This window comes from Falco biarmicus, chromosome 8 (genome assembly GCF_023638135.1).
Source record: "Falco biarmicus isolate bFalBia1 chromosome 8, bFalBia1.pri, whole genome shotgun sequence".
Lineage (NCBI taxonomy): Eukaryota > Metazoa > Chordata > Aves > Falconiformes > Falconidae > Falco > Falco biarmicus.
In genome coordinates this window covers 23768505-23793154 of record NC_079295.1, presented here as the reverse complement: position 1 = coordinate 23793154, position 24650 = coordinate 23768505, and the positions used below count along the sequence as shown (strand labels likewise).

Here is a 24650-nt window from a genome sequence, read left to right as displayed (position 1 = left end):
TACAAATAAGCCTATCATATATTTTTGTATGTCACCTACAGTTTACTTTAGATGTCATAAAAATTTCTTACCAACTGATACAGGTTTTCCCAGAAGTCCTGAGTCATTAGCCGAAAGAGTGACAAAAAAGCCCAACTAAAGGTGTCAAAACTTGTGTAACCATAGTTGGGGTTTCTACCAGCTTTCACACAGATATATCCCTCTGGGCACTGCCTATGTGAAAACCAAAGAGGAGGTACTTTGTTACAACTTTTCTTTCTTTCTAGAACATATTTATTATTTTTTGGAACAATATGCATTATTTTTCCACAGGAAATCCATGAATTACAATTAAATTCATTCAGGGAAAAAAAAAAGTCTTGAGAAAAGAACTAATAAGACTATAAATGAAAGATACCCTTTCCAGCTGTTGAAATGGTTGAAATATTTAAATTCTCCTCAGTCTCATTTTGCAAATAAAATCTTTATGCCAAATGAATAATTTCCTGGCAGAAATAATTGCTAAAATATTGTTAAGGTTACAGAAAGATTAAACAATATTATTAGCTAATTCCAATTGTACGTTTAGGGATCTCCCACATAATGCTGAGTTCACTGTTGCCATTTAGGTATTGGGAGTTCAGCTAAGAATTCTAGGCTCATAATGGGGCACATATGTATGGCAGAATTTTCCAGTAATGGAAAAGAGTTAGGCTTGAAAAATAAAGATTCAGTCTTGAATTATGAAGTCAATACCACGCCTTCTTAATATTTTACATAATCTCTTTCTCAGTTCTAACCTTTGCTTTCATCCTACTTTCTTCAGTCAGTGCATCTCCAAAATAGACTTTACAAGAGTTTTTTATCATTAACACCAACATCATTTTCCAATCAAGCTGGAAGAATGACTTATTATTTGGTTTAGTCAGAAAGTAAAATAATTTGACTTAATTAAGTAATCATTGTTTAGCAGCAAAACTCTGTAAGTTCTTTAACATGGCTAAATACAGAGTTACAACTGCTACAGATAGGTTTCATGTTATTTCTTTTTCTACAGAACATACCAAAGGATTTTTGAAAGGCTCTTACCCTGCATCAGAGCTATTACCACAAAGTAGGGCATCTCTTTGTCCTTCCAAAATGTAAAAATGAGCTGTGTAGAAAGCATTAGAAATATACGTGAATAAATCAAATTAAGTGGAAAGTACTAAAAAGCAAAATAAAAATAAATTGTAATAAAATCGAAGTGGCTAGCTGCTGGTCACTTTGTAGTTTGTTTAGGAGCCCTTCTGGTTATTGTACTTGTTTATTGTATGTATTTGATCTCTGTCAGTCAGTGACCCTAAGCAGTTCTACATAAGGCAGAAATACAAATGTTCTTTGTTTGTACACAAATAGTTGCATACTATAGCCAAAAATATATTAAAAATAGTTACATCAGACATTCTTACTTTCATCCTCAATGTAATCCTTCCAGTTAAATGTGCTCACTGTCATATTAACAAATGTACCATTTTCATCCATTGTGCTGTTAAAGTAGGAAATAACATTTATTTCAAAAGTAGAATTGTCTGGAGGCCACTGCAGGCATTTATTCCTCAAGTTGCCCATGAACAGCTGCAGCCCTATTAGTGCGAATACACTCAGACAAAACACAGTCAGGATCATTACGTCCGAGAGCTTCTTCACAGACTGAATTAGGGCTCCTACAATAGTCTTTAGGCCTGCAAAGAGAAAAGATCCACAGATTTATCAAAGAGTATCTTTGCCCTTCCCGTATAATTAAGATGTCATGCAGACACTTAAAAAAATATTTTTTATTTTTCAAAAAGTAAAGCTTCATGAGCAGCCTCAGAGCTTGTGAAGATGAAAGAAAAAGATTCTTTTTTATGAATATGCAATGTACATATATTCCAATAAATTGAATATATAATGTTATTCTCAAGCAGGAAATTTTATCAATCATGCTTTCCTTTTACAGTGTTGATTTAATTTTTTAATTTTTCTCTGCATTTAATATTCTGCCAATGATTCATTTTCCAGTTAATATTACATATGACTTCACAATAGTATGAAGATAGTACAGAGATAGAATTGCAAGTAATTTTGAAGAAAAAAATCATTTGCATTTGATAAACTTTCCTGTTCAATATTTATGTCCTTTTTGGTAGCTTTTTTTCTTGTTACTTGGTTGTCTTTAAGACTAATGTCAATTTTAGGTGTAAAATAAAGGAAAAAATTCAAAATCAAGAAAGCCATAGCGCTAAAGCTTTTTTAATGTAGAGACAACTTGTTGTAACAAAATGCAGAAAAACAAAGCAAAATAACCCATAGGCCTCATATTTTATGTTTCATGCAAGAATCTGTTAAACTCAAAGGCTGATTTTGCAAAATAAAAGAAGCTAGTGCTGAAAAGGCAAAGAATCATAATCCAGGCTTATGATCCATGCCTTTTTTTAACTTTTTTTCTTTTTTTTTTTTTTTTTTGGCAACAAGAGCAGCAAACAGCAAGACTTATGCTCAAAAGAAGTGAATTCAACTTCAATGGAACGAAAGTCAGCCTCGGTGTTTAACCTAGCTCTCACCTGGAATGACCGATATTGTTTTCAAAGCTCGGAGAACTCTGAATGTTCTCAACGCTGAGACATTGCCCAGGTCCACAAACTCTGTCACATATCTGTAATAGGGGAGTTCACACACAAACACAATGACAGCACACAAATAACAGTTGGAGATACGAGGGGCCTAACACCTTACACCAACTACTTCTTACCTGGGATTACAGAAATAGTTTTCAAAGCTCTCAATACTCTGAAAGTTCGAAGAGCTGAAACATTGCCTAGGTTTACAAATTCTGTTACATACCTGTAGGATTAAATCACAGTTATTCAGAATTGAGGCAGAGCTTATACTAATTATGTGGGTTTTCAAAACCTCTGTGGCAATATTAGTAATCATGCTTCAAAATTTACCTGTCTCTTCAGTACACCTACTGTTATAATTTTTATTTTCATCAATTTTGCTTAAATTTCAATGAAGCGAAACTCACTGATTTGTATTTGAACAGCTAATTAAAGTAATTAGTTTGCAATAGGGTGGTGACATGAAGTCAAAGGTATGGCTTCCATTCTGGTGAGCAGAAAAATGTAGGACATGAAATTAGTGTCCCTCAGCTTGATGCTGGCTCCTGCCATATTTTAATTTCATTTATGAGCACTAGAATGTGTGATACAGTGCCTAAACTTCACAGGTTACAGAAGTTAAATACCTTCAAATCAATATACGTACTAAAATAATATTTGTCACTAATTTCATGCCCTAAAAGCTTAAAAAGTTCTTGAACCACTTACGCCATTAAAATGACACTGAAGTCAAGCCAGTTCCATGGGTCTCGCAAAAAAGTAAAACCTTCTAAGCAGAAGCCCCTCGCAAGAATTTTGATAAGTGATTCAAAGGTATAAATTCCAGTGAAAGTGTACCTGAAAAACAGCAGAGCAGGAATAATGAATTTTTGCATACTTATGCTTATAGACAATGCCATTCTTTATCAAAGATGACTTACAAGAAAAGAAGTATGTAGAAGTGAATGGAGGAAATAATGAACTTAACTTGCCCCAAACATTTAAGAATATAATCATTGTTCAGTAGATGAAATTTGAACCTGACACATATACACTGTTCATTTTCTAAAAGGTTGATCTAATCTCGGTTTTTGTGCTTGCAAATAATTTCAGACTCTAGTATTTATAGATATGTTCAGACTTTGGTCTTTATATCTACATTCTCCAGCACTCACAGAGCTGCTTATTTGCTTGCATTCACAAATCGGGTAGATGTCTAAGTGTAACAAAAAATGAAGATATTTTTTTTAAAATGTAGAAATCAGAGAGCTTTGTGAAAGTCAGTTCTTGGTAATAACTATACTCATGCCTTTAATACAAGTTTATTTCATAAGTAATCATTAAATATAAGAAAGCATGCCCAGACTGCTCTTTTTTAAAGGTGTGGAGCATGATTACCAATTTACCTCGTGTGAGAACAACCATTCATTTAAAAACACAGAATAGTCAGTTATAACCAGCGAAATGCAGGGACTTCCTCAGACCCACACAGGTCTGTGTGGACCTCTGGGATAAAGGAAATCTGCCTACAGACCCTACTGGTCTCCTTTCAGACTCTCAGCAACCCTAACAAGCCATAGTCACATTGAACATACTGGGAACGGAGTGCAGTTTCTAAATACAGCATTCAGAGTAAGATTCCTTAATGCAGTGAAATAAATAAACAGAAGTCAATAATGGTTATTGGAGAAAAGGGGGTAGTGAAAGAACCCACAAGTGGTTAGAACCAGGTTTTTCATGAGTAGTATTATTTCAAAGAAAAAAAGACACTCAACCTGGCTTGTATCCAAAACAGTGACCAGCAGGACAAGGGAAGTGGTTGTCCCCCTGTACTCAGCACTGGTGAGGCTGCAGCTCAAACACTGTGTTCATTTTTGGGCCCCTCACTTCAAGAGGGACATATTGGTGCTGGAGCGTGTCCAGAGAAGGGCAGCGAAGCTGGTGAAGGGGCTGGAGCACAAGTCTTATGAGAGGCGGCTGAGGGAACTGGGGCTGTTTAGTGTGGAGAGAAGGAGGCTCAGGGGGGAACTTCATGGCTCTCTACAACTGCCTGAGAGGAGGCTGTAGGCAGGTGGGGGTCGGTCTCTTCTCCCAGGTAACAAACGACAGGAGAAGAGGAAATGGCCTCAAGTTGCACCAGGGGAGGTTTAGGTTGGATATTAGGAAAAAATTCTTCACTGAAATGGTAGTCAAGCGTTGGAACAGGCTGCCCAGGGAGGTGGTGGAATCACCATCCCTAGAAGTGTTTAAAAAACATCTAGATGCGGAGCTTAGGGACATGGTTTAATGGTGGACTTGGCAGTCCTGGCTTAATGGTTGGACTTGGTGATCTTAAAGGTCTTTTCCAACCTAAATGGTTCTATGATTCTATAATATTTGAAAGGAAAATGTGTATCTGTATTTGCTTAGAGAGCAAATATGCATGTATAACTGTGAACAAGAAAGAGAAGCAGAGATACTTTGTGGTTTCCTTACTCTGCCAGCTCTTTGTTACTCCTTCATAGGTACGGCCCCTTCTGAGCAGTTTGAGTTTCTAGTGGTTTGAGTGCTGTGTGTGCTTGCTGTGGCTGGCAGTTGTGAGTTTGCATCAGTGAGCCATGATGAATGTCCCACTGTGCTGAGATCATGGATACTCATGAAATACATGGCTGGCCTCACCATTGGCATGCAACAAATTTAAATCACATTTGTAGTTCTGGAGCTCCTTTTCTGATTTACAGCTCAGAACACCCAAGGAAAAGAGCTCATGTTTGTACATTATGGTAGAAGTTCAGATATTCCTCAGACATAATTTTGAAACAAGACATTACTCTTAAACCATTTGAATTATTCAAGAGGGAACCAGAAAGATACTGATGATCTCATGGAATCTGATTCTGCATAACTCTGGAAAAACCCATGCTGGCATGCAACTTTCCATAAATGCTTCTGGTTTGGAGTTACACACAAAAAAAGATGTAAAAATAAAGAAGTAAAGATGTTTAACTTACTCTACATTCTTTGTCCAGTCTGGAGGATTACTCATGGTCATAAATACACAGTTGGTCAAAATAGTGCACATGATAAGCATGCTGAATAATGTAGATTGTAGTCAAGGCACGTAAGTAAAAAAATTACGGCAGTTTTATAACACTGAAATTAGTACTAGAAATATTAAGTGTATAAAAATATGTACAAAGAACACGACATTCCAAATAAAATCTGAAAATACAGTTTCACACGTAATTTTATCCATTCTAAATGGTATACCATCTGGCATGTTATGGTGCACTTACTGTAAAACAATGCATTACTTTTGGAATTATGGCAGGTTTAGGATTTAAAGAAACTTAAAACACATCCTTAAGTCTGTAAAAATATGAAATAAGTACCCAAACGTAATTACTCATTGAAGCCAGCGAAATCATTCTAAAAGATCTTTAGGCAGAGGATGATTGTTTACGCCCAAGTTGTTCTTTGAACATGATTGAAATATTTTTTGAAAATACTCTCCTTCATTCTGACCTGGATCTTTTATAGGACACCTACCCCAGTGCTGAAAACACAATGCTCAAGAAGGATTCCTGACAAAGCAGCCCTTCACTCATACTCTTTTGTCCTTGCTAAGTGAGTCTAGCTCATGAATAGTACTGCTAGTCTTGGTAAAAGTGTGACCTTAGATATATTCAAGTGCAATGGTTTGTTCCAAATTTGGCCTTAGCTGCAGGGCTTAGTATGGGATATGGTCTCCTTTTGTATATAAAGCCTGATATTTAAACTCTGACAGCTTTAGGTGGCTCAGTAGAGAATTCTCTCAGTAGGAATGAAGATCATACTGCAATTCACATGTGATATTGCTGCTTTTTAAGTGTGATCAGCATATGTTTAGTTGGCATAGTACACCCACATGGACATAATTTGTATATCTGTATGAAAAGTATTATTTTGTTAATTACAGTTTTAAATGGCAACCCTTAAATCAACATTAAGAAAAAAGGATATGAATGTACCAAAATCTTGATGGCAATTTTTCTGATGGGATTAAAAGGAGTTAAAATGTACAAGGCAGATGTGGCACTGAACCGGAAAATTGCCTTTCCTTTATTCAATACTATGAAAGTCTGCAAAAAAAGAAATACAAAATTAAAATACAGTGCTGACTACATAAATGTCTTTACCTCCTAGAAGAATCCATTCTCCACCTGGAAGTTTCACGCTCCATTCTACTGTCTACCTGTGATAGGAAAATAACTGATTTCTATGAACACAGTCGATTAAGCCTTCTACTGCCAGTTCTCCAATTTGCTAAATTTCCCAGCATGTAGACTGAATATTGATGTTATTAAAATTGGTGGGAAGTATCAGCACCAACTTCAGTTAATAATAGCAAAATGCAACATTTCATCACTAAAATATTTTCTATTTTATTTTTAATGAAGTCTTTGATTAAAGTCAGAGTTTCAAATTAATCAAATATATTCTACCTTGTAAGCAAACACAAACAAAACCAAAACAGCAAAACAGCCATTCTAAACACCAGTTTGAATTTGGAACAAATACTTGACAGAATTATATTCACACATATATATGGTGACAAGGATGAACACCTGTCACTAAACAACCACAATTTTAAAACAAATTTTGCTATAATTTCAGATTGTTAATAACAATATCAACTATTTGTGTCTTCTAAAAATATATCTGTGAAAAAATAAAAGGGATTGATAAATTGCCAGCTGACATCATTCTGAGCAGTCTGAGGTGTACATATGCCAGAATTTGGCATCCTATAACAACTAATCTTTTCTTCAAAAAAATGCTGGTTTAATTTTTAACAATATGCTCTTATTTTCCCTATATGTGAGCACCAAATTTAGGTAGTTACTGTATTTTAAAACTTGACCTGATAAACCTGTGGTTCATGCTCATTTCATTCTGTTCCTGTTGGCGGTCATTGCCTGTGTTTTCATTTTTATTCCAAGTGTATTTGTGTGTAAGGTTTACTTGCATCTTTGGTGCTGTTTGAAATATCCTCAGGACATGACTATTCTTCATTCCTTTTGCTCTTTGTCAATGGTAATGGCTCTGCTTTGTGTTACCATAATAGAGTCTTTGTTACACTCTCAGCAGAGCTATATAGTATCACTGTTCTCCATGTTGATTTCCATTGTCTGTAAAAACTTGGCTGTGATCAGAAAAATGCTGCCCTCTCCATGGCCTTTACTGCCTATCTGGTCTGGCATCTCTGGAAGAGAAAGCAAGTATCTCTACAGTAGGAAAGAAAACAGGTAAAGAAGTGTTGCCAGTGCCTGTTCACAGAATAACATCAAGCACAGAGGATGGACTCACACTCATTGGCATTTGTCTCTGCCTTACAGTCCTGCAGCCAGATAGAAATGCTAGAAAGATGTTGCCTGTCCCAAGGTCACTGCTGTAGCAGAGCCTGAGGACAGACTACAATTCACGGATGATTTTCTCTGCATTGACAAGTTGATGATTAAGAGTAGTTTCTGCTCTAAACTGGAGGAGGCATGACTAATTCTAGTTCATCATTTAAGATGTCCATTTGTTTCCTGTTGAGCTTATTAGACTGGTAAATACAGACGTTACCTATGACAAAAGATTTTGCAGTTTACAAATTACTCTCATAGACTAAGTCTATCAGTAGGCAGAGTTTTTATGCTTTTGTTCCAAAAAACCTGACTGCTTTGGCATTTAGAAGTTATACTTCACTACTTCTCAGGTTTTCTGATTCATTTGTAGAAGACTTCTTTAGAAAACTTTACTCCTAAACTTATTTACACAACTTTATTCCCGATTTTTTTTGCAGCTAGTCAAGAAAAGGGCTTAGTGCACACAATTCTATTGTAAGTAAGGATCTGCATGGAACTGCCGATATAACCAAAAGCATATAAATGAAAATAAACCTTGGGAACACTCCTTCTTTGAGATTTCATTTCTTTAAATTTTCTTAATAATGTTAATATTTGTATTATCTACAGCACTGTTTATTTAACTTTGGCAACTGTTAGGTTATGCCGTTACATATGGATTCTGCTTTATTTTCAGTTCCTTTTACTGAAGCCGTAATTTTAAAAACAGGTTTGTGAACCAAAGGTAAACACAAATTTAGCCACAAAATTGAGAGTACTATTGGCATGATTTTTTCCTAACAAGCTGAGCTTCTTTGCAGTTTAAAATATTTTATGTCTTCATTTTTTTGTAGTTGCTCAACATCGAGTTCCTTATCTCAATGGTAGCCTGGGATGTTTTGTCATCAGAGCGTCAGAGCAACTGTGTTCATTTCCTTCTCTGTTTCAAGAGATGGGAAAAGATAATCCCAAGCATTTGTCCATAAAACACCTTCCCCATTTTTTAATTTAGGGTTACTATCCACAGCTTCGTCTTCCTTCACTCTTATTATCCACAACACTTTGCAGGTCTATCAGGAACTGATCGCATCTTGATGTTGCTAAAGGAGAATGCAGAAACAAGCAGATAGAGAGTTCAGAGAACCTGCTTTTACTGTCAACTGTAACTTTCACTAAACTGTGCAGGACATAAGGTGTTTTTAGCTATTTGCAGGCTGGACTATTTCAGATCCTAGAGTAGTTTAACAGTTTACAACTAATTCCAGCTATGGAGATGTACTTGTTAGTTCCTTGTCTTTCTCTGAAGTCATATAATAGTAGTCTGTTTCTAGAGTGCACGCATTATTGTTGCAAGACCAGAACCCATATACTCTACTGCCAATCCTGACATTTTAAAAGTTCAAGGGGCAAACTTTTTACTTGAATGGATCTGTTTGAACTAGCCTTCCTATCTCCAAGTCCTTGGCTTGTGGATCATGTGAAAATGAGGATTTTGTATGACTGTGCAGATCAGAAGGGGAAGTACACCTGGTTTAGTTCACATTCTTCATGGAACACATCTGTTGATATTCTAGTTGTGTTATAGCCTCACACATAACTCAGGCACATTACTTTTCTCTCACAACACAGAACTCTTCACTGTGCTCTATCTGTATGAAAACTTTCAACAAAACTGTCTTTTTTTTTTTTTTTATTCCTTCCTCAAAACTCAGCTTTTCTGTTGTGTCTGCCACAGATGTCCAACTGACAGCTGTGCAGCAGAGATCTGTCATAGCAATCCAAAGCACCTAAAGCAACAGTTTTCATTGTGGTAGTTTTATATGACCCAGGATTTACACAGAATACATGCTACATATATATATATATATATTTTATACATACATGCATAGATATAGGTTTACATTTGTTATATTGCTGTAACAGATATGAAGTATAGTTACAGTCCTTTATTTCACTAACCTGAATGGATGCTACCTGGTTATCTACAACGATCTCCACTGCAAAGCCACGCTTGGAACACCTTATTTGTCATACCAGTCTTACTGCTACCTTGAAATCAGGAAAACTCAGTCATGTTCTTGAGTTCAGGCAAGCTCAAGGAAGCTATAACTTCCTTACAATGAAGTAAGTAACAAGTAACTCCATGGAAGTTGAATGATTCACAATATAGAAGAGCATAAATCTGTTAAATGAAAAGATGTTTCTGTTTCTGCATATTTAGTGACTTCATGGCTCTAACCATCCTATTTTGTGATTAAACTTTTCCAGTGTAGAAAATTATATTCTGTTTTGTGCAAAAGATTATTCACTCACTTTTTTATTGATATAATATGGGTCCAGGTCTTCCAAAGGTTCTGATACCATTTCTGGAGGTATGTCACCATAAATAAATGGCAGTGTCTTTCCTGCTTCCAAGTCACTGTTTGGTTTTGGACCATTTTCATCATCATCATCTGTATGTTCTTGCTTGGGCTTTTTAGCTTTTTCTTCTGCAGAACGTTTTTCAATAGCTGTGAGGGAATCTCTAGTAAAATAGCGGAAGCTTTCAGGTCCTGGTGGTACCAGCAGTGCCTGTGCCATGTTTTCATCCTGCAAATTTAATTACTTTTAGCCTCTTGCATAAGAATGACCTATAAAAGAAAATTAGATGATTTAGGAAAACTAGATTGTACCAACAGAAAAAGTCCAACATTTGCTCAGAAACCCTTTCCAGGCCTGAAATAGAAGCAGCATATTTCAAGGCTGAATGAAAGTTAAAAGCAACTGCTCAGAATTTATTTAGATATTTCATAAATTATTTTTCAGCTTTTTCCTGCTGGTCTAGAAAAAGACACTACTTCTGCCCACAAACAGTGCTTTGCCTACAACCTTAGACTCTCCCAGTTAGAACAAAATACTGATACAGGTGTTTTAACAATATATATATTTTAAAGATATTTTTTAAAGCATAAATATATATTCTATGAGGTACTCTTGAAAATTGTAAACCTATATTTTACCAGTTAATACATTATACCTTCACTTATTTCTTCAAGTATCAGTAACCCAACTTTACACATGTAAGTACTTTCATTAAACACAAAAGAAGTTTTTGTCCGATTAATGCTGCTTAAATGACAGCAACTGAACTATGGCAGAAACAAGCATACTTCTTTCTTACTGACAAGTTTACTGTGCTGAGGGTTAATGTTAGATACCAAAGCAGGTTAGGTTGCATTTACTGACTGTCCGTGAGCCGTGAACCAAAATCACAGGCCTTTTAAGTAAAAGGAAACAGGATGTATGATCAACACTGTGGGAAAAGAATGCCGCTCCTTTTTTTTATGTCATAAGATTTATATTTATGTCATATGCCGCACATGTCATAAGTTTATTTCAGGCTAAAACTACTTTGAAATCTGAGATTCTGGTTCCCTACGAATGTCTTTGGTGCCAGTGCTGGATGATTTAGTCCCTGCTGCTGCTTCCTGTTCTCCGCACCAAACTCTCCACTCTACAACAGGTCTTTTTATGAAGCCCTGCAGTGCATCAGCTGAAAATAATATTCTTTTCTCTCTTCCAGGTCCTTCTACAGCAGGACCAGTTGCTTAAACTGATGCACTGTACAGCACAATGGAGACGGTTGAATCGTTAGAGGGAGAGAACAGCAGAAGGAAAGCAGATCTGGTTAAGGAGCAGTGCCACCAAGTAAGAAAATATAGCCTTATTTGATGTCTACTTTGGAAAAGTTTGTGACATAGTGTAGTAATAAGTTTAATTATGAAAACCAATCTTTAAGAGTGAGTTTCAGTGCCTGAAAAGAGTTCTAATTGTGATTTCTGTACATGAAGCCATGTAGTCTTCCCTACGTTACCTCATGAATGTGCAACATCTGGTTGACACATCTAGATTTGAGACATAGTATTATATTAATTTGCATTCATTCAGTAGTCTTTCTCCTAAAGCTTATCACCTTCCTGGAGCAGTTTGTAGGAATCACATACACACACACATGAAGCGCTACAGTAATGATCTTACTGAATAAAGGATTCCTTTTCAAATGACCCCCGCAAAATGAAATACTGTATGAAGGTAGAGGGGCGTGTTAAGAAGTGCTTTAAGAATCTACAATAGAAAACTGGAGGAAAGACATGAACCTGCACATTCCTAAATCTAAATTACCAATCCAATGATATGATGGGTAAACCTGCTCCTGTGCCACCTCAAGTCTTTATCTCTGGAGCACAGCACAGCATCAGTGTGTACAATCAGCACTGAGATCACTGAAATAATCTAGGTGGGTAGATTATAGCACTAAGCATCTAAGTGACACAAGACCAGAACTGAGGTACTTGTCCCTAAATTCATAAATAAAATATACTAGAATGTAGACATGGAGAAAGCTTTTCTCAAGGAAGATCCTGGAGACCCATGAGTTAATGTAATGTGTGGAATCACAGAGATCCTGGAGGGGCTGGATGTACTGATGCAGTAGAAATTGAAAAATGAAGTGTTAAGCCAAACAGAGACTCCAGCAGGCAACCTTATCACCTGTTGCTACACTGAAACTTCTGCTACTAATTTTTAGTTTGCACAAGATGGAAGCCTTTGCTCGTACCTGTTGTTTAATAATCTAACTCCCAGTTATAAGGATCCTAAATCAAAATTGTCCTTTATTTGAGAATTAAAAGCACACACATTCTCTGGATACAGTCCACACTCCTTTGATTATTGCTTTTGCCCATCCAGTATTAATAAACATAAGAATATGTTTGAGGTTTCCCTTTGGTCTTTCTGGATAATCGATTCCTTTATTTCACATTTTGCAGGTCTGTGATTCAAATTGTTGACCTAGGTGCCCTTTCTATGAAACTAGTCTCAAAAGGTGCACCCTCCTAGAGTCATCAGTGGGTCTGTCTTCTTTTTATAGTTCAGTGCATTTGGTTAGGCTGCTTTTCTTTTGTTAACAGTTACAGTTATGAATGGTGTAACAAAATACATTGTCCTCACTAGAAATATATGTATCTGTATTGCTAGAAGTTCACAAAGGGGTCAATGAATGACTGGGAAAAGTAATATTAGCAGACTTGGGGTTTCACTGTATTTCTCAGAGAGTCATAAAACAAGTTTTTAAAGAAGTTTTCTTGACAAATTGGAAACATTACTTGAGTCCTGCCTCCACTACTGTCTGGTGCAGTTGTGTCTTCCCTGGCTGCTGCTGTTACACAAGATTTTTCCTATACTAAATATGCCCCAAGTGTTTTCATTCAGATTACAAATCTTAAAAGAACAATACACAAATATGTAGTTGACTACTATTGATATACATGCAGTAGTTTAATAGAACAATGAAAGAAAAGTAATTCTGTTTCCTACACTGAGCCCTGAACAAGAACCATTCATTTGTAAGTGATAGCTTTCCTCTTCTTCCTTCACTGGTTTTAAAATCGCTTGTTATCCAGTAACTAAACTGCCAGGTCATGAATGATACTGGACAGAATTCAGACAAAGAATTCTGTGTAATACTTTCAGAATAGCCTTCATTAGCAATCAATCTTTAAAGGAATAGTCTCAAAAATGCATGTGGTCCAGGCCCCTCAGTACCTGATACAGCTCAGCAAAAAGAATTTCAAATATTTGAAATACAATTTGGACCTAGATACCATATGTGTAATGATCTAAAATTTGATAGATTTCATTAGAAAAAAAAAGCTCCAATTTAATAAAGACATGCTTTTGCCAAATAAATCCATTTTGTTATATTTGAGCATTGCATTCTGTAAATCCTTCTCCAGTTTTCCTTCAGTCCCTTACTTTAAATAATAAGATCAAGCAATAAGCAGAATCCATATGTTCTTAATTGTATGCATATTTCAGTTAATTATATTATGTCCATGGAAAACTTGTTAAATTTTATTTTTTTATATAATTATTGTCTCACCATTTACACAGAAGATGACTCAAAGTAAGTGAAATATCTGTGCTAATGATGTCAAGTTAATTTGTGTGAGTCTTTGAAAAAGCCAGAAGTGGCCTGAAAGTATCTATTCTTACAATATCTTAAATCAGGCAAATGGTAAAAGTGAAAGTGTCAGTGTAAGAACCAGGTGGATACTATGATTATTTATTAAAATCATCAGGTCACTGAACAGGTTATTTGCATTCTGCATGAAACAGACCACATACACCCTTCACAATTTTCAAGGTGGAGATATAGCAAGGCTTGCAGTCTTTCTTCTGGTATGGGGTTTCTTTTGCTTTTACAGGGCTGGCATTAGAATTATTTTCCTGCTGAAACCTTGAAAGAGCTGACTACTGAGATTTTCATTCCATTAAAACTGCAACATTGGCAAACACACATGTATTTGATTAGAGTTGGAATAAGTGCAAGGACAGCAAATTGAATCTGTAAAATGACCAACTATCGTAATTTTCTTATGCTAATCCTTTATTCAAGAGGCTGTAATCTGGGAACAGTATCTTCCTCTGTGCCAAGCACAGCAATAGTGTCTCAGATGCTAAAACCTGGACTACAAACTCTGCTCTAAACCATTAGTGTTAATAAGACCGGCTGTCTCACATTAGGCCAGTAGAGATCCTTGTCCAAATCAAAAAGGTGGGGCTCCCACAGTAGGAGAGACAGAAACAACAGGGCTAGTGGCACCACTTCAGCATCAGGTAGAGATTATTTTCTGCAGCTTTAGAAGTAAAAAGTGTAGCTGTTTTGTGCTGATGTTGTCAGGAAATTGCCTCAACAGAAACTACCCCTGTCCCAAGGAGGAAAGGAGTACAGAGGGAGGGTATGCAGGAAGAGTCTAAAGAAATGAGTTATCTTAACTCCCCCTCAGTATTTGCAAACTTATTTTGCAAAATTCAGGCATTAGTTTTCTGGAACTGAAGATTATTATGTTTAAATTACTATGCTTTGATAAAATTTCAATTGGGTAATTCAATTCAAATTGGGTAATGGTGCATTCAATTTGTCCTAAAAACAAAAGGATAGGTAAATATTAGTTCATTGTGAAGATGATCTAAAATACTTTAATATATTATATAGATAAAAAAATATAAAATATTTTTATTGAAATTTCTCAAGGTACTTTTGCATGGAGGATAATTTCACAAAGCAAAAACTATCCCCTTATCTGCTGAAGCACACTGAAGTATTTTTTACAGTTATAGATTATTATCTTTTCATAAAAGATTACTTTGTTTTTCCTGGCATCTTTACACTATTTTTTACTGCTTTAAAATTTTTTGAATAAGAAACAGAACTCTAAAGAGAAAAAAAGAGCTCTCAAATGTCACTGTAGTTCAAATTGGTCAATGCAATGAATTGCAGGTTTGAGATATATAACGAGATACCACATCAAAACTATGCACAGGTCCTAAGGCAAGGAATCCATGAATGTTGGTTCCACAAAAGTAGGTATTTTCAAGGAAAGGAATACTTCCTCAAAGCTGAAAACAGCCTCCAGCATTTAGCACCTGCTAAGAACCTGCTGATTATTTAATCTACTAGTTTAAACTATGGTAATTTATGTTTACAGGTCCTAACTGACTAATATGTAGGATTTTCTTTCTTTTTTTTCCATTCCTTCCAACATTTATCATTCATCTATTGTCTCATTTTCCTTAGACTATAATTTATCTGTAGGAATGACTATGATTTTTGTTTGGATTTGTGCAGTCAGCCTCAGTAGCCTATAGGCATTAGTGTTACGTAACCATCCAAAATAAAAATAATTAAATCATCACCAGGTATTTATTAATAAAATTAATAAATGACAGAAGACAAAAATACTTCCTTGTTATGAGACTATGAAATCAACTAATAAGGGTATGTAACAGAAATACTACATCCTTAATAAAACCTTACTTTAGAAGGATTTAGAATAGGATAGTGGTAAGTGGCTAAATATGAATTGGTAGTTCACATTGGCTGAAACCTGTCTGAAGAACAGTAAATAGAGTAAATACTAATGAATTAATACTAATGTGGTGCTTCAGGGATCTTACATGCAATTTTATTTAATGTCCTCAGTAATGACTTGCAATAAGGTGTGAAAGCACATCAACTAAATCTTAAGAACCTCAATAAAAGTACTGTAAGAGTTTGCAGATCTGGGTAGAATGTAATACATGACGTTCAGTCTGACGAGCGAAATTCTAGGCCAATGGGAAAACACTCAGATTAGATTAGAGACTGGAAAGTAATCTCAGACCTGTCTGAAAGATCCAGAAGCTGCTTCTTGGGAGGATATTTTTGGACGCTGCTCTACCTCACCAAGACATTGCTATGGATAGTCTTTCCCCCCACTTATTTTTTTTGGTTTTGCCCACTGCCATTCCACACTCATCTCTTTTCTTTTCTCTCTACCTGCAACATTCACTTTTGAATTAAGTTGTTCCTGTTTCTTGTCTCCTCTTGCATAGGAGTGGAAATAGTGGATTAAGATTCTTATATCAAGGCCATATATGCTTACTTAGTAAACTGGAGTAATCCAAACTAGATATGTAAAGAAATGAACCTGCATTTCTCAGTGCACAATACATACCCGCAAGCTGTAGAAACCCCAAAACAAATCATTTGACCCATTTAATTATAAAAAGTGACCAAAACCTCTAAGAAGTCTTTAAATGCAGGTCTGCCTTACATTTTCTTTAACACCGTAAGCTGCCTCTGAAAAAGTGTGGAAAGAGATCTAGTGTGAATACTTGAAGTATTGGAGAAACCTGAAAAAGGCGAAATGAAAACCATATGCAATTTAAGAGGAAGAGTGTCTTAGCCCATCAGCCTAGTTGGAATACAGTACTTAATGAATTAATTACTTAAGATTTTACAAATACATTCCAATGTTAAAGATTCTTACATTCTAAAGGAAAATAGCTACAATACATGTAACACAAATTTCTACTGCTAGACCTCATTAAAATGTTTGTTTCATTTCCCCACCGATATTTTAGTGAAGATATATAGTGCTATATCAAATGGTCATCTTAACTGAAACATCACTTTTGTTTTGTTTTGGCTGAGCAGAAAAGATAGTCTTACCTTTATTTTTCTAAGAAATGCCAAATCTCAGAATTTAGCCACTGGATCTTTTGCTATCATGAAAACAAAAAGGCCGCATTTCTAGCAGAAAATGCAATTGGTAAGAAAAGTTTCTCCTTGGGAGCTGAAGCTTCTTCAAGACTGAAGTTTCTTCAAGACTCTCTAATTCTTTGTTCCTGTGTCCAAAGCTTCTCAAAATTAATTGTGGCAGACAAAGATAACTCTACGTATTCGTGTAGACACATTTTTCTAACCTAAAAGCAAAAAGATGTAGGAAAAGCAGGATGAAACATGGGTTTGTCCACAAAACATAACATAGACCAACAGTCCATTTAAGAATATCCTTTGAGTGATATGTTTCAAAAAATCCATTTATTCTTTTACCTGCATGCTTTAACTAAAAGGGGAAAATGGGTCTTGTTGAGATTACTGCATAACTAGTGCAGTCTTTAGTAGACACAGGATAACTGTGCCCAGGCTAACAGGAGTGTTCTCATCTGTCACTTAGGGAACTGCACAGTGTAACATTATTCCCTAAGGGATTCACTGTCTTTAACCAGGAAGAGAAGCTAATTCAGTCTATATTTGTATGAAAATATGGACACATCTTCATGTTACTTATCTTAGAGAATGTTGGTATGAGTGTTTGTGTGACAATTTTTTTTTTCATCTCAAGCATTTTAATAGCAGAAAAAGATAGTTTCTTCTCCACATTCTTCAATTTAAAGCTTGCTCCACTGCAAGAGCTGACCAAAGTTTGGCTATGGCTTCCTCAGTCTTTAAAGCTTTAATAATCTGAGTATCTGGTTCACTAACTTTAAATGGTCTCCTTACAACTTGCAAATTTTAGTCTTCGGACATTGAGATTGAGATGAAGTGTCTTTGAGGCATTTATTCTTACTTGAACTAGATAAATTTATGGCTCTTTTTGTACTTTTAAATGTTGTTATTTTGGTTTTACTCCTAGAGAAGAAAAGAAACAGACATCACTCTCCTAGGTCTCTGCTCCTGCCAAAGCAGCCCTTAATGATACTTTTCTCCAAATGTAGTAAGAATGAGTAGCCACTGTAGAAACTCTGTAGATAAAATAAAATCTGTGTAGACACAGATTGGGTCAAAGAGAACACAGAAGGTGGGAAGACAGAAAGTGAAAGTTTTCTACTAGACCACTGCTGATCTTGTTTTTAAAGACAGATCTTCAAGTACCCCTACAGAAAAATATATTTCAAAAACTAACACAGAATTTACCTAATACTAGTTACTATTAATCTATAATTATGTTTCCTAAAGATACAGCAAGTGGTACCACAATTATTGCTTCTATTTATTTGATAGTCACGTAAAGTCATTCCAACGACTGCTAGCAGAAAACTCTTTCAATGTTCTGGTCATTTTGAGTAATGCACTGATTCAGCACATCTTACTGTGGTGAGTCACTACTGGAGAGGCTCCACTGAAGACATCTGAAAGCTGTGCCTCCAGCGCTAACCTCAGGGGATCATGACTCTCCTACTGCCACCAATGATACTCATCCACCAATGCATATTATCCACTGAATGCAACTTTCCCTGGGGGTACATAGGGGATTTCCCCATCCCTTTGCCTATTGGGTGCATCTGGATTCTGCCCCTGAAGTAGCCAGCTGAGCTCACGGTCAGCTACAGTGCAAATAGGCAAAATGTGTAAGTGCTGTTACGTGCAAGTTTTAAAATAATATGAAAGGGATACTATAGCTTCTTAATAAAAGAGTAATCACTAATACTAAGCATTGATATGACATTTGTTTTCAAAAGAGGGAGCGTAACTTCTATCCAGTTAAAATATTTGCCCATTTGCAAAATGTAAGGAATTAATAGTCAATGTGTGTTGAGGAACTAATCTTTATGTGAAAATTGTTAATAACACTAATAGCGCAGGTTAATTTCAATAAATCCGTATTTTGAATTAGAGCACAAGGCAAAGAACCTTTTTTCACATGTAACCCTATCACCTAGTCTCCATCTCCCTATTTATTACATCCTACCTGTGTTTGTACTTGCTGTATCTCCAACGGATAAGAGATGCAGGTTTTTATCTACTAATGCCATACATTATTGGTAGTATAGTGGTATCAATGGGAGCCACAGCAATAATTGAAGGAAGGAGGCTGGCAGAATTGTGAGCCCTTTCTCCTGAATTTATAATAGGCCTGGGCCATGTCAGAGTAATTTCATTACAGGATTTCAATTAATAATTCATCTCATATTTTTTAGGCGGTTTTTTTTCCCCTGTATAATGCAGATATTGCAATATACCAAAAAAAAGCCAAACTTTTGGGTTTTTTTAATCTAATGACTTTGGTTCTCACCCCAAGACTAGAAATTTTTATAGGTAGGTCCAGATCATACAGTTTTACTGTAGCTGAAGGTGATGATAGAGAATTATTTTGGCTGATATTGACCAAAATAATTTTTATTTGGGGTAGATTATACTGATTCAGCTTCTATGACTGAATCATAGGTAAAATCTCAGGCCTAGTCAGTGGTGATTCCTGATGGACAGACTATATATGTTCTTTCCTGGGGGACTATTTCTTAAGCTCTTCCATCTATATGGCATCAGCATTTATTTTAAGACTGGTTAGAATATCCTTCTGAGGATATGATATTCTGAGACATGATATTGCTTCAAAAAAAGTTTCAACCTATATCCTCATGCACTTGAGCTCCCTTTCAATGTAATGATGACCTGGAAAAGATAGTTGCATATTGTTGTCACTTTATCCTGTGGCAAAATGTGTGATTCCATCTGAAATGTGATTTAGAAAAGAAATCAGGTTGTTCAAAATTAGATACTCTTGTAAAGACAGTTATAAGACAATATGACAGTGATGGCTTCAACTAAGTGAAATCACATGTTAGAGACAAATGTCAGACAATGAACGGAAATTGTGGGCAACCATATGGACATGTGAAGTGTTAAGTGATTATAGAAATGAAAACCCATTTTTAGATTGACAAGAAACAGAGTTACACACAAAATTAATTGTCCAGATTCAGAATTATTTGTTGAGTGTTCCCCATAATCTAGATTTAGCTAATTCCTAGTAATTTTTGTACTCATATTAAAATTTAAATGTGCTGATAAGTGGAACACTGGAACATACCATTATCCACTGTGAAGGTATTAAAGAAGTCACAATAAAACATCAGTTAGCAATATCTAAATAGATCACAGTATCGATTTTGCTTTGTAAAAAAAAATCAAAAGCTCTGTTTATAAAGTAATACTCTTCTAAATTTTTCTAGGGAAACTTATGAAAATGCATTTGCAACAGAAAATATTGCTTATAAACCTAAAAATATGTAAAAAATTAAACTCAGAAAATTAACTGAATCATTAAGAACTATGCAGCTGGAACACTTACTTTCCTAGCCTTGCTAAGCCCCAGAAACTAATCAATACAAAATATGAAAGAATAAATTTTGTATAGCACAAGATTAATGGATCGTATTTAGACTCCGACAGTTGTCTAGGAAACTGAAAGGGAAAAAATTGGAACTTCTGGCTTGAGAGGCTTACACACAATTCCTGGCTGAATGTTGTCATTACTACACAAGTAGGAAAAAGCACAGAAAGTCAACAGGAAAATAGAGTGCTTTATATCTGTGGTTTAACACAGCATATGAAAACTGTACATGGATTTCTTTAAGTTCATTCAGGCATCATGGAAGTACCTAATAAAATTTAACCAAGCCCTACGTTTGGAACATTTTCTAAATGGATTATGGAAGTATGACTTTGACCTAGCCACTACCCCTATGTAATAAATCCAAAGAGGCAAAGCCTGTGAGTTACAAGTTCTACCACTTCTTTAAAAGGTGTCTCTTGTAATGCTGAAATTTCAGTACATTCATGAAATATTGTACTGATTAAAGGCCTATAGCTTTAAGTAATATACACTACAGAATAATAGCTAGTGTTACAGCAGCTACTAGAATGCTAGTATTCTTCCTATTGTAACACATACTAAAGTGAGTTGATACGTAGGAAATACACAGCAAGTAACTTAAACTGGTGTTTGTAAAAACCTTCCAGGAAGACTCGTGATACTCAGTTACATCTTCACTCAGTAGGAAGAAATTGCTTCCTAACACAGGTTGAATTTTTTTTTATATTGCTTTTGGTCAGAATTTCTGTCTCAAGACAGATTTCTTCACATGAACATTTTGGCCTTAAATATTAGTGACAGACATTTCATATGAACGAAGGTTAACATTAGGATTGCCCTCTTTCAGTTAAATCTGACCTTGGACTTTTTGGCCTTTTTGAGATTAACTACTTATTTCTGTCATCAAGTTTTTTCCACTCAAGACCTAAAATAACAATTGCCTTTCTTAATGTAAACCCTAGCACTTTTTCTTTCATCTACCATACACAAGTTTTACAGCTGTTTGGGCTTTAAGTTAAAATAAAATTAATGAGAATTTTTAAAAAAGATTCAAAGCTGTTGGCGATGAGTGCAATTTGCTTTGCTCCTTGATAGGGTGCAAGAGTGCAAGTTAGGTGTATGCCTTCACTCATCATTTCAAAGTGCTCTTTCTCTGTGTAACATAAAAGCTATCACAGGAAACTTGAGGTTTTGGATACAGTTTAGATTTAGGGTATTCTTTCCCTCTAAAGAGTGCTTTTTAAGAAAACACAATCAAATATCTGTTCAAATAAGAACCAATTATCCATGGTGAAAAATGTCTTCTTTTGACTGTCACTGTGGAGTTAGGTTAACTTTTCTAAAATGGATAGGGCTTCTTCATTCCTATGACTTAATACCCTGATTTTGTAGTCCACCAGCTTGACCCTTATTACTTAACCACAGCACAATTAGATATACATTCAAAAGCAAATGCTTTTAACAGTAGTAACTGTGGAGAAATTTCAGTGCTCAAGGAGATTGAGTTGGTATCATGTTAACTACACCTGAGAAAAAAATTCCCGTGTTTTAGGTGGGACACAGGTGAATTCATCTTCAGGTTTCCAAGATTGCCACACATATATTTCAAATATGAATAGAAAGATAAAAATATTCTTGTATCAAAGTCTTGGTACAGTTAACACAGTTGTACTCTGTGCCTGTCTTTTGAGAAGGCAGTGAGAGATGTTTGCAAAGAAAGTGCATTCACTTTCACATCTGAAAACTTCTTATTTGGACATATTTAAAACCAAAGCAAGGACTTTCGCTTTCTGAGAATGTATTTTTATTTAACATAAATTTGAAATTCCTCAGTGTGTCCAAATATTAAAAGACAGTACAATAATGAATAAGAAAGGGCAGACTTTTCAGGATACTCGAAGCAATGTAGGCAAGAATTTGACACAAAAGGGCCCATATTCAGGCTATATAGGCTCAGAAAATTTCTACTCCTATCCCAGGACTACCAGACCGTGAAAAGACACATAATTGATGAGAAAAGATGGCAGGTTTTTTCTCAATGACTACAGTAGCCAGGCCACATAGTGCTACGGTGCCCTATATAAGAGTAACTATTTCTCCTGTGAACAATTAATTTCCCTTTATTCCTTGCTTATTTTAATTCACAATCTGCATTGCCGTAGTGGTTTTGAATACAAATTTCTTAGAAGTTCTTGTAATTTCTTAGAAACATATATAATCATATATAATCCTATTTTATAGTTAAGCAGAGCATGCAACAATTTGTGCTAGCCCCAAATTTCACACACACATAAAAGAAGTTTCTCACTTTACATTGTTCTTAAAATAAATTACCCTAAAAGACCAGAAACACTGCTCCCCTCTCGTTTCAGAAAGGAGGGCCTAATCTTAAATAAGCAATGTCTAACAAGCATAAATCATCCATACATGGAAAATGCCTGCTATGTATCTATCTCAAGATCTTCCTGTTAAGTGGTTATACTGGGTATATAAAGGGGATCAGAGCCAATAGTATTGATACTCTTCTCAGCCATTTTCCATACTGTCATCTGTGACATCCTTCCAAATCTACTAGTGTCCCTCATACTTTCATTCAAGAAATCCTGCAAAGAAATATGAGGACGTGCTTGATGCAGTGCAGGTGTAGGGAGTCAGCTGTATGTGCTGTTCATCTGATCTATACATATATAATGACTTCAACACATGTTGAACATCCAGCAAGTTGACAGATCAAGTTAGAAATCCGCAGAAGTAGCAAGATAAACAATTCCAGATTGAAAACAGGACCTGTGCACATGGCAGCTCTATGATTATACTTGCCTAAGTAAAACTACTCAGTAAGAAGAGATCAATAACAATAAAGAATGAATAACCAGACAAATAATTAATCTGAGCATAACCTGTTCCTTAAGTTTTGTACATGTGAAAGAGCTTCATAAAACCTTAAGCTCTTCAATTAAATTTTAACTTTTTAGTTGCATTTTTTACTGTAAAACACATTCCATTATCTGTCTTTGTTGGTAGAGTAAGTGAACAGTAAATTTTGTAGCAAGACCTTACCAAGACTGGCAACCACCTTAAAGTTTAACAATTTGAAATGACAGTGTTGGGGTGGGTTGGCTGGTACTTCTGTTTCAGGATTTTTTTTCTAATGGAATTAAATCGTTTGAGGATGGATAATGAGCAAAAGAGAGACCAGATAGTTTTGTGACCTAGAATTTAACTGGCTTACTTCTGTTTAGGATTACAGTGGTAGTACACACAAGTTATGGTTACTCAAGAGCATATGGTGCTCCTACTCTATATTTATATTTTGAAGTAATACAGTCCCTGCCTGAGCCGCTCTTATCCCTAGTCCCTGAGCTTTACCTCATCATAAGACAAGGAAAATCAAGCAATAACACTATCACAGTAATATACTAAGGTTTCCAGTTGTTCATAAAGAAAATTTTGATGAAAGCAGATGAACTGGTTGCAAGATACCAGCTGCAATATCAAGGTCCTATGGGAGGGCAATCAATAGCAAACTCGGAGAGAGATGCCATTGGCAATGCGCTTCAGCGCTTTTAATCAGAAGTAGTAGCTGTAATAAGTAACAGCAGCTTTCCAATGAAGAGGACGCAGTTTCCTATAGATGGATTTTATGATGGTTGACACTTGGTTTGATGGACTCACTGAAGCCACAGCTCAATGTGTATATTTGTTCTGTAAGCAGTCTGAACTAGTGAGCATCAATTTTATGATGATATTTTAAACCTTTTATTTATTTGAGGATTAAAAAGCAATATTCCCTGCAAATAGCAACAGTACATATTACTGATTAACAGCTAGAAGCTAATAAAATATAGAAGAGTTACACTGAGTGGCAAATAACCTAATTAGACCTTTGAAAGTTAAGTTTCTAACTTCTAACTAGAATTTCCTGATAAAGAACAGAGTATATGTAACTTCCTGAAACTTACTTTCAATAGTCATTTTCAGAGTTCAACAAACAGATCATCTTAACAAATCAGGTACCAAGTATCAGACATTTGCATTTTTTTCACCTTAGGTTTAACTCAAGCACGGTTCAAGCAATTTTTTTCATTTGTCACCTTATGGCAAGAACAGAATACGGATAAGAAGGGCCAGGATCTGCACTTTAGAGAACAAGATAACAGCTTTCTTGCCTTATAAAAAGAACTCTCTTAGCATCTGCTATTCTGTGATCCATCAAAAGTTGTGGGATTCCAGCA

The 24650-nt window shown here is 35.6% G+C and overlaps 1 protein-coding gene across 1 annotated transcript in view; it reads right to left on the bottom strand.

Annotated features, from left to right (window-relative positions):
• The window catches only part of LOC130154323 (sodium channel protein type 2 subunit alpha-like), a 78732-nt gene that overhangs the window by 51932 nt on the left and 2150 nt on the right, over window positions 1-24650 (bottom strand). The window contains exons 2-10 of the mRNA XM_056350320.1: window positions 16986-17239; window positions 10265-10581; window positions 6582-6700; window positions 5591-5680; window positions 3330-3458; window positions 2565-2656; window positions 1431-1703; window positions 1069-1132; window positions 72-213 (exon numbers count right to left, since the gene is read on the bottom strand). Of these exons, the coding sequence (XP_056206295.1) occupies window positions 72-213; window positions 1069-1132; window positions 1431-1703; window positions 2565-2656; window positions 3330-3458; window positions 5591-5680; window positions 6582-6700; window positions 10265-10531 (1176 nt within the window). The 5' untranslated portion in view covers window positions 10532-10581; window positions 16986-17239. The remainder of the gene's footprint in view (window positions 1-71; window positions 214-1068; window positions 1133-1430; window positions 1704-2564; window positions 2657-3329; window positions 3459-5590; window positions 5681-6581; window positions 6701-10264; window positions 10582-16985; window positions 17240-24650) is intronic.